Source organism: Coptis chinensis, chromosome 6 (assembly GCF_015680905.1).
Source record: "Coptis chinensis isolate HL-2020 chromosome 6, ASM1568090v1, whole genome shotgun sequence".
In the NCBI taxonomy this organism is placed as follows: domain Eukaryota; kingdom Viridiplantae; phylum Streptophyta; class Magnoliopsida; order Ranunculales; family Ranunculaceae; genus Coptis; species Coptis chinensis.
This window is the reverse complement of record NC_141461.1, coordinates 74511253-74522792: the sequence shown is the minus strand read 5'-3', so window position 1 is coordinate 74522792 and position 11540 is coordinate 74511253. Positions and strand designations below refer to the sequence as shown.

General features: G+C 40.4%; 1 protein-coding gene across 1 annotated transcript; it reads right to left on the bottom strand.

The window, feature by feature from the left end:
* Positions 1-3736: 3736 nt before the first annotated feature.
* Positions 3737-10571, bottom strand: LOC147494432 (phosphoglycerate mutase-like protein AT74). The gene is made up of 5 exons (XM_086568794.1): positions 9900-10571; positions 9290-9409; positions 8983-9196; positions 4484-4564; positions 3737-4378 (listed from the first exon to the last, which is right to left on the bottom strand). The coding sequence occupies exons 1-5, from the start codon at positions 10363-10365 to the stop codon at positions 4276-4278; spliced, it is 984 nt and encodes a 327-aa protein (XP_086424920.1). The 5' UTR covers positions 10366-10571; the 3' UTR covers positions 3737-4275.
* Positions 10572-11540: the final 969 nt, after the last annotated feature.

Genomic DNA, 11540 nt, shown 5'->3' with positions numbered 1-11540 from the left:
CGTCCGAAAGTATGGCATTGTATGGCGAATTTTGCATGTCTAGAACGCAGAACCGTGTATTGCAGGTGATCTTGTCCTCTCTAGATCCCACCGACACTGGAAGTATAATATCACCAATGGGATCTGCCCGGGAACCATTGAACCCATAAAGGGGGGCGATCGGGTCTACGAGGACGGACTTGGGAAGATTCATCTCTTGCATGGTGTGGTAGAACAAGATGTCACAGGAATTGCCGGGGTCGATCAGGACGCGCTTGACTGTCCAGTCGCTAATTTTGACATGGACTATCAATGCATCATTATGAGGAAGACAGACTTTGCTTAAGTCGGCCTCCGCGGAAAGTGATATCGCAAGGCCAAGGCTGCGAAACCACGGGCATGGAGTCGCCTGTGAAGTGAAATGATAGACTTTCAAAGCGCCCGACACGACGTCTTTTCTCTCTGGATGAGGTGACGGAGTCGTCCGGGAAAGTAATCACGTGAATAGTTCGATCATTGTCACGATCGGATGAGTCTGCCGCCATTCGTGGCGCCGAAACGATCTTGTCGCCCCCTCGCTGCGCGGGACGAGCTTGAACCTCTTGGTAGCGACGGGGAGGTGGAGATCGACTACGGACTCGGCGAGCCATCAGTTTGTGACGCAAGTCGCCGTCAGGAATGCTAGTGTACTGTTTTATATGGCCAGCTTCCACTAGATCCTGGAGATAATGTTTAAGCCCCCAGCATGCATCAGTGTCATGGCATTTTGCGTTGTGAAATGCGCAAAATGGCTTGTTAGGTCGATCTACTGGTTGCCTCACATCGGGTCGGAAGAATGGGGCTCGCTTAATCTTACCCAGAATGTAACTGGGGGAGCGTGTCAAGATAGCGAACTCTCTGCTGTTGTCTGACCGGGTACTGGCTTTTGGTACAAACGACCTATGGCGCTTCTTGGCCCGTGGAGTACGATCTGAAACTGCTGCCACCTCCTGGTTCTCGTCTAAGCCGTGGAGTTTCAAAGATTCCTGCAACTTGATGTACTTGTCCACGCGAGCGTAGAGCTCGGATAGTGTCTCGGGCGTTCCTTCATCAACGACCTGGAGAGGTCGGTGTTACACACTCGGCAAGCATTGGAAAAGGTCAGTGTGGCGAAAGATTCTTTCAAGCCGCTTTCCATGCATAACAGTTCGGCCTTGAATCGTCCTAGGAACTCACGAATAGTTTCGTCTTCCTTGAATGATAATTGAAACAAAGAATCAAGATCTGCCTTTTTCCGCTTCGTTGTGGGACGATCGGCCGGGCGAACAAATCGAAGTTGTTCAAGGTTTTGATAGAATCGGATTCGATTGAAAAGAACCAATCAAAGCCATCCTTGAGACCGGGCGGGAAATAATCTGCAGATGGAGATGATCGAACTCGGTGAGCCAGAAGTGCCAAACTCGAATGTAGCGAGCCACATGTCGACCGTGGCACGGTACGCCATCGCATACATGGAAAGCGTGGTGGATAAAGTCTTGTGGAGAGGGTTTATTGAGGACCCTCATACCGAACGGAGACGCGCGCGATATGTCTTAAGCATCTTGTGCACAATCTATGTCGAATCCTTCTTACGGGCGTTGACCAATCATTTGTGATAATTCGTTAATGCGTTGATTAACGCCGTTGATGTCGCGTTCCGCTCCATTACCGAATTTGTAAATGCCGGTAACTATCCACTTGAGCTCGTGAAGTAGCATTTTCCTCCCCGAGCAAGGAAATGCTCTCGTTCGTGATTCCTAACCGGTGGGCAAGGTCTTTGGACTTGAGCTTCGAGGTGACCATGCTTCGTGGGGCTTGAGAAGTGGTGATGTATGAATTGATTTAAGGTGATTCTCAAGTGATCGAAAACCACGATGATGGCCAATGTAAAGGGGTGTTTTGGATTTTTGTTGGGGACCGAAGTTAAACTCGGTTTAACCGCCTAACGATCCTCTTTTTGGTTTTCTTTTTGGGGAGAGAGGAATCGGGCCCGGCGAGTTCAGTTCAATCGTGGTATTTATAGGCTTAGGGAAATGTCAATATAGAAGGCACGTGTGTTTATGGTACACGTGTAAGATGGAGAGATGAATGAGTGTTGAGTGGTTATATTATAAGTCGTGTCGATTGGGTGTTGGCGAGGTTACCCTTATTTCCGGTGGGGAAATACAATCAAGATTTTGGTAATGATTACCCCTGGTGGTGATCATTACCCGATGCGCTCGTACTGAGACATCTTCGTTCGTACCACCTACCAGAAAGGCGTTATTCGTAGGTTGCTCTTGGAGGTCGATGCATTGAGTTCGCTGTACCTGTGTGTTCTTGAGGGAGTTGCTCACAGCTCGGTCTTGGAGGTCGCTTACGTTGCACGCGTGCATGATAGGATATCGCTCCCCTACACAAGTCTTTTGCTCCGTGGCTGATGCTCACCAAAAGGGAGAACGACAGTGTTGATAATAATGGTGAAGCACCGAAACGATTTTTCTTTAGTCTTTCCACCCAAAGAGTTTTCAATTTCGAACTACCTAAAGCTCAAGGAACAAGATGTTGGGGATCTTCATATGGCTGGTTGCTTACCATAGGCATTGATCTCAATATTCATCTTTTAAATCCATTATTCCAAGCCCAAATATCTCTTAAACAAATATAGGTATTACCATCATCCTGAGCGCATTTGTGTCTTGTTTCTTCATTAAGTTGCTCTTGCGTCGAATCCATCTCTTTGGACTACTACCTCCAAATCGATCAGTTGTTCTGTAGTTATGGCTATTGATGGAGGACTTTGCACACTTGCCTTTGCTTCTCCAGGTGATAAAACTTGGACTTCTCTTCAGAGTCCATCTAAATCACACGATGACGTTGTGTTCTACAATGGTTACTTTTATGCGGTAGATAGAAAAGGAATGCTAAGAAGATGTGACATCACTTCAACTCCCCCGAAAGCAATTCATATGTTCTGAGTTGTTGTCAGTACATCAGAAATGTTGCCTTTCCTAATTTATTTATGTACTTCCGACCAAACGGTTCTGCACCCGTATTTGCCATGTGGAGGTTGCGGGTTTGAAACTCACTAGCGTTGCCTAGGGGGTATTAACTCGTGCAATTATTTGAAACCTTGTGTGTCTGCACTCTGCAATGATAGTTTTAGGCCTTGGGCATGCAGTTCGTTATGGCTCCATGGTTAGTTAGCCTTTGGGCCAAATAGAAGCTAATGTGTAATGTGTCAGCTTATGTGGGATCCGAGCGAAAGGCGAGTCTTCACAGAGTTCTTGTGCGATGTGGAGGGATGGAACTGCTTAGGTGATGACATGTTATTTTCCAAGACCTAGTACAACTATGGTTTGATTATTTTCAATGAAGAAACGCCGAGACGGGTTTTACCTTGCTCTAATTTGTACCCAATCTGCAAATTATCAGCTTTAACAAATCATCGTAAAATAGCAAGAGCTAACTGTCCTGGAAAATATGGCTTAAATCATTTGCAATAACAACTGGTGAACGTACTGGCGGTTGCTATGAGGAGTTGTATTAAGTTGACTACATGCAAGGATGAAGATGCAATAGAGGAGATGGAGGTCGAGCAGGTTCCTGAGTTCCTCATAGCATTAACATTGGTTCCCTGGTTCACTAACAGCTCAACTGTATCCAAGTTCCCTCCCTTCACTAACAGTACAGTGATGCGTGTGACCGTAGTTGTCATTGACTCATTGTTACACTTAGTCCATTATTCCAAACTCAAAAAGATTTAAGACAGCATCTTTATTAGCAACAATGCTATCCACATTCATAAGAACAAATATAAATTTGTTTTTCTTGAGTTGGCAATGTGAAGTATTAAATATATAATTCAGCAAGGGAGAAAAATACTATGTTTAAGGTACAACAAGACCTAAATCTTGCAAGAAATCTCTTCATTTAGTTCCACTTAAAAGTGGAACATACCTGGCATTGCCACCCAGAAACTTAAATGTTGACTCACTGAACTTGGTGACCAGCCCATGGTAACAAAACTGCTTTGCAATTACTGATTTCCATGCCACCTCAATGCACACCGGAAGTCAGTATAACGAGCAATGCAGAACCGCAGATGACTGTTCTATTAGCTTGTGCATTTTTTTCTGGCTGTTCTACCTTTCCTTTGTTATGGCTGGCCTCAGTGCTTAACAACTCAAACAGACCTTAATACTAGACCATCTCTCGGAATCTAGTCAACCAGTGAACAAAACACTCCCATTCAAGCTTCCATACATAAGTGGTGATTGGTGGATAAACCACACATCATCAACTCACTGTCTTTCTGTCTTCGCTGTTGAAATGGGTGAAAAACGCTGGTCCAGTAGTTGAACAATCATAGTTCAGCTCACCCGGTTTTGCGTACTTTTGCCTGGAATTAAAAACCCACGGATAGGATCTTAGGGAAAGTAGAGAAAAATCACAATTTAATTGGGGTCAATGGTTATTGAAGCAAGAGAATGTCAGAATCTTTTACCACTCCTGATCAGTAAGCATTGCCTCAGTCAATCCAAACTCTTTTAGCTCTTTGCGCGTGTGATGTACCAGTAAGCTGTACCTGTAATTGGAAGATGTGTAAGCCATGGCATTATAGTGTCCACACTCCGCACCCATGGAAATCTAAACCCCCAGGTGTGAAATGTAGATAAGTATTCTGATTTACTACGTATCCAATTGTATGGATAATGTTATCAATTACATGAAAAACAAAGGGAACAATAGAAGAACGAGCCCGTTATATGAACTCCACCACCAAAAGTGGATTTATAAGATAAATTGAGGGCTGATTTTTGGTGAAGCTAGTTTTCTCATAATGGAGAATCTCCCTACCTAAATCAGCCCAAACGAAAATGTTTAACCTTGTCAAAAATTGTTTTGAAATTTAAAAAATCTAGACCGTTGGATAATTTTATAACATTGTAAGCTAATTTTGATACGTCTAGACATCTTCAAATGTGCTGATTTTTCTAAGGATGATCTATATTGTGGGGAGAACATCTCCACCAAAAATCAGCTTCTAATTTATTGTTTTTCATGGTGGAGTTTTTTTAGAGTTCGTATAAGTGGAGTTCATATAACGGGCAGGATAGACGAAAAGAGAAAACAAAGTTATTAAATCATTAACAGGTTAACAGTTAGTGAATCTATAGGTTCTTTGTAAGTAGGACCTAAGCTAGGCAGCTAGCACCACGGTTTGCAGGATGCCAACTGAAACTTTCATCTCCTCCGTGTGGAGGACATAAGAACATGAGACAGCTCTCGAATGGCCTTCTCCCATCTGTTCATCCACGGTACATTTGAACTACCAAAAAGTGTATCACTGCAGCAAAGTCTGACCTAATCCAGAGTACACCACCCAAGTTCAGCAGACATCCCAAGACCTTCGAGTATTACCCAGCATTCAGCTAAGTAGCTTGTAGTGCTAGAAAGTCCTTCACTCAATGTGCCTAGTCCTTGTCCATGTCCATCTCTAAATTCAGACCAATACCTGACGGGACAGGATTTCGTTTGGCACTCTCATCAGCATTCATCTTCACAAAGTTACTCAAAGGTGGCAACCAATTATAGGTTCTAGTTTTTGCTCCATTGGGAGGTCATGCTGTCATGCTCAGATTCTTCACTGTTTGGAGATCAACTACAGTACTGTGCACAGTTCCCTTTAACAAATGATTAGAGCAGTGATGTTACCATCTTGCTCTTTATTTACATCTACTAGCAGAAAAGGATTCACACTGAAGACAACTCCATTTCTACCCTTCAATATCTCAGCATAGAAGCACCAATACCTACATACCCAATATAGAACTCTTAAGTCTTGGCACTGTCCACTGCCTGTTGTATGCACTATCGGCTACCCTTCTCCAGATTACTCGGTTGCATCACGATGCCAAAGAATGTTACCCAGTATTCTGGTGTCTCAGTTTCTGATCTACACATGTAGAATCTTGAGACCAGTTTCGCAGTTCTTGACTGCACTTGCACATCCACAAGAACTTTATTATGGCAAAATTTTCACATTCCTTCTACTCTACGGTGAATGGCCTTCCTCCAAATAATGGTGACCAAATTAGGCTAAATGGAATTCTTCTTTGTTGCTTCAAATGCACCAGCAACTGTAATGATCCCCCCTTGCTAATTGCTATTCCTCTTCCAAATCGTATGGTACTCTGTCTTGCAGTTAATTCTAGGCCTATCAAGCTCATCAATGCATTTAATGTGCAAGATACTTTTCATTTCAGGATGAACATTCCCTGCATCATTAGCTATCAACTCACCCCGCTTTCACTGACACCCAATTAATGCCTCTGTCTTGGATAGACCAACAGACTCACAAGTCACAACACCATACATCCCTCCACATGTCAACCTTGGAATCTTGGTGCCAACACCAAAAAGCCATCCCACTAGCAGTTTTAGATGGTTGTAATTCCCACTTAAAACCTAGCTACATAGATGACATTTTGTAGTATTGAACTGTGGAACCAGTTTTCTTTTTGAACTTTCCCATTTCAAACTTAAAAGATTCACCATTCTTTAGTGAGAAAAGACCAAGCTAACTTCATTAAGAGAGGAAGGTTGACCTCTTTTGATACCTACCCCACCTTCCAAGTTCCATCTTAGGCTTGTATACAGTATATACTGATGCTTGACATGACTGACTCAGCAAGTACAAAACTTCCTTCAAACTAGAGTCTTTCCCCTACCCAGCCTGTTGCTCTTTTTTAATTCTCTCTACTAGAGAGTTGGAGAAAATATTTTTTATATTTCCATGGACCAGAGGTATATACTAAGATATTTCTCTGCTTAAAGCCCTATGCTAATTCTAAATATATTTTCAATAGAAAACTTCCATGAATTAGTAATAACTCCTATGAATAGCTTACTTTTGCTAATGACTTGGCCTGACGCTTGATGATACTCAGTTACAAATTTCCACAAATTTGGATACTCTGTAATAAAACAGTCACTTGGAAATTGTGTATCAAAAAACAAAGAGTACTTTCATTTTAATCATCAATAAAGTGTTGCATTTTCACAGATTAACAGTTCAAAACTGAGCTTGCTGGAATATTCAAAGATAAAATTCAATTTCCATAAATTTGAAATCGAGGAAGGATATATACTATATCTTCAAATCAGGCAACCTAACTTCTTATGGATTAGGTACAAACTTTCTTTTAGTCATTTTTAGCTCTCTCTTGTCACATTGAGCCAAAAGCCTCAATCATCATTATAATTGTAAACTATATACTTATGTCTGACATGAATACTCACACGTAACCAGTGTAGTCAAGGCGCGCGCCTAGGCGCGCTTAAAGCGCAAGACGCACTTTTAGTGCCTCGCCTTGACCAAGGCGCGAGAGGTAATATAAGGCGTGCGCTTTTTGCGCTTTTTTGCGCTTTCTGTCAAGGCGCGTGCCTTATCAATTTTTACAGTTTTTTCGTTTTTTTTTACAATTTTTGCTATACGTGACACATTTACATTCGATCCAATTGTTGTATGATATAAGAAATTGTACAAATTTAGTAAGTTTCATTGTGGAGTACACTTTAAACTTAATTTTGACTAGTTTATGTTAAGTTGTATGGATTGAGAGAAAACACAAAGATGGATTAAATTTTAAATGAAGTTTTACGGGATTCTAAAATTGAATCACGTGTTATATTTTATGAAAAACTCATTTGACTCAATTCTATCGGTTCATTATTTTAGTTTATTGAAGTTGAGCTAAATTGTATTGAGAGATCATGAAGTTTTATTTTGCTCTTTACTTATTGCTTAAGATTTTTCTTTTAAATGACTACAATGGTTTTATGTTTACAATCACATAAAATTAATTTTAAAGTTTGGCTAAGCAAATCAGTAATAATTCATGTCATATTTAATATTTATTTTATTTTTTATTTGATATATCTATTTTTTATTACTCACAGCCTCACTTCGATCAAAGGCATTTCAGCCTTAGCCTAAGGCTGAAGGAAGGTGTTGCGCCTTAGGTGCGCTTTAACGCCTTTACTACACTGCACGTAACTGATGTGATCCATCAGAGCTGAAGGTGTTGTTAAAATGCTTAGTGGTTAAAATATTAATAAGTACCTTCCTGTCTCTGTTCTCAAGCATATGTTGAAATACAACTCAACTGATTCTAAAATTTTGTGAACAATGAATCTGTTACTGTGTATGCAATTAGGAATGAAAGAAATGGTCGAAGATTCAAGAACAAAGGACATGAAGGTTATGTAAACGATAGTCTTAAGAAGATGAAGTTGTATGTGCAGAATGCTATAGAGGAAGCACAATAAACAGTAGAAGACAGTAGAAGCAAAACATATGCTTCTACTTCCCACTTATTTCTAGCCCAATGGTTGACAAGTGATCCTTGGAAATTACTGTTTCAAAACAAACAGGTAAGGTAGGATATCCATAAGTTCTTTGGTCGTATGCCAGGGACAGACCCAGGAATTTGGGTTAGGGGGGCAAGGTATCTGAGGGGGCAGTAGTACAGTATCCTGAATTTTTTTGGAGGGGCAAAGTGTTATAGATTCAAGAATTTTTGTGCTGATTGTAGTGTAATTTCATGGTTTTTCAAAATGTTTGCCCCCCCCCTGTCTCTGTTGTTGGTCGTATGTTCTACATTTTTTTCTAAAGAGCAGAAATGTAGCATAGGAATGCTTGATAGTTGAGGTTGCTTTTCTAACATTTGTGCACATAAAGGGAACCGAAGTCGAATATTCATAGCCAGTTATGTAGTGCAATCTCATAACTAAGGTTTTGTGATTAGAACGTAAATTATCCACAATAATAATCTTGATTACAGAGGACAAGAAAAAATAATCTAAGATATCAGGGAAGACAGTAGATCAAGATCTACTTATGAGGATAGGTGTTCAAGAAACAGTTAAACCTCCTATCAGAGAAATCAGAGAAAATAAGTCTCCGTCATTAATAAGATATATGAATATGCATCACATTACCTTCCACCATATCCGGTTTGCATGACAATCATGCCTCCGTTGCAAAAGTTGTTGAGACCCTCAAATTGCTCCACAGTCCATTTATACCACCTCATTAGAAACACTCTCAATGTCAGACCATGTGAAACTATTATTAGGTTCACGTTGGGATTCCTATGACCAGGTGGCTGAAACCGTCCAATGTCAATATCATGTCTAAGGGTTTCTCTGAATCCTGATTCAGTAACATGTTCACAGTTCAGAATTCCACACCTAATATGTCGAGTAAGATGACCAGTGAATCATTTTATTCACATACAAACTATACCTGTAATTCGGTCATAAACATCTGCTGCGGACTCCCCATCGGGAAAACGGTAGAAGAACCGTCCATAGAGAACCCTTAAAGCTTTCTCCAACTGCATTTTTTCTCTGTCCTGAAAATTCCCTTTCACCGATATACAAGTTTAATAAGGTCATCTCCATATATGCAAAGTTTAAAAACTACAATTCCATTTTTGAGGTAAAAATGCAATACAAACCGCCATATAGGGGAAGTATATCAACATACATTCTTTAACAAATAAATCAACTTTTAATCTTTTTCAGTATACCATTTTTCAAGCTGAAGTTGCATCCCTATAATCTTGTAGGCCCACTTTTAAAATTCTGTAATTGCAAACAATCTGGGAGGTCTATTTCCCATATAACTATTTAGGACCATGTAAAAAATCCCTTCTAGTCGGGGATTTTATATTTTTTTTGTGGTAATTTATTTATTTCTAACAATAATTTCTTATTAGCATTTAAATATATTATCGAAGGGGAGGCGACAATCCTTCTAAAATATATTTTTTTCACTTGCAATTCATTTCAAAGAATACCCAAACTCCTACATATCTTAATTTTCAAGAATATCAAAAAAAAAAAATGCATACCAAAATCTTGCTCACGCAACCGAGGTTCTTCTCTCACTCCAGCAATTCTAGAAGAATCAAAAGCCTTACCAACACCTCTTAAAGTATCAATACTCCTTTTGTAAGGTGAAACATAAAAATAAACTTGCCAATCATCAACTCCATCACTTTCAATCAACTTTTTTATTCTTTCTCCACATTCTTCAGCTTCAACTACTCCTTTTTCAGTCAAACCAATCTTTGGGTCAGGTACTTGACTGTAAACATTTTCATCTACATTCCCTTCACTTTGTCCATGACGTATTAGTATAATGCGCCTTGGACGTGGTGGTAGAGACTTCTTTGGTATGTACAATGAGTTTTTCTCTGGGAACATTGATGGGTTTACTCCGTTGTTATTGTTGTTGTCGTTGTTGTTGCAGCAGTGAATGGGTGGTGGAGTTAATGGTTTGGGTGTGGATAGAGAAAATGGTGTGGGGGTGAACATTGTTTTTGGAAATGGAGAAAAAGGGATGAGACTAGGAGAGAGTGAGAGACTAGAGATATATCATATATGTAGGGGAAAAGTGGGGTCACTTGAGTTCGTTTGGTAGTAATGTACTGATGTAACTAGATTGAAAAATCTAGGTGCTTACGAACAAATCTGGAAAGAGACAGCACTCGGATTCTTTTGCACGTTTAAAAAATATGCTTAGATCCGCCAAAGATGCGCAGGTTGTGTTGGGTGGGATTTTGACTAATATGTTGAAAAATTTAAGTCTCGAAATTGTAGAAATTTTGCATTGGACATGATTTTACCATGGTGTGAGGGAGTGATATTCTCATTCAGGAATATCAAGCACTTGTTCATTATAGCGAAAATACTACCGACCTCTGACCTAGTTCCCCGAACTGCCTTCAAAGCGATTTATATTATCAACTCATATCCACGAGCTACGAGATCGCTCTAGAACAGATCGACTCGCACATCTTCACACAGAGCGTTCAATCTCATGACTCAACCTATCTTCTAGAAATAATCATTACCAAAGCTGTACTTACACACTTCATCATTGCAAATCATGAACAACTGTAACCACTCTCCATCATTACAGAATTCTTACCACCACCATTTCAACACTCCTTAATCTCGATCATACATTTGTATTTGTCAGTATACGTGTTGGATAGAGATCCACATTCACCAACTATAAATACCTTCCATATGAACTACGCCAGACCTGATTCTTCTCTCCCTCCAGAATTGAGAGATAGATACATAGGCAGTTCGCTTCAACAACGAACTTAGTCTTTCCCATTTCCAAATCTATTATCCTCTCCTATCCTATTTGTAAGGGATAACTAAAACGCTTATTTACATTGGCGCCGTCTGTGGTCTCGATTTCTTGAGAAGCCACTTCACAAATCCCAAAACCAAGAAACAAAAATCTTCAAGCCCATGAAGCATGGAAAGCCTCGAAGCTCAAATCAGAGTTTGACAGGTCAGTTAGGTACAATGAACGAGCACATTACCCTACTCAGGCAGAAGAATGTTGCTTTGCGTGCGCAAGTGGACACGCAAAATCCACCAGGTGCCATAACAAAGGATGGTATCAACGAGGTTAATCAATAGATTAACAAACTGTCATTAGGGGTGTCCACGGTTCGGTTCTGTCAGGTTTT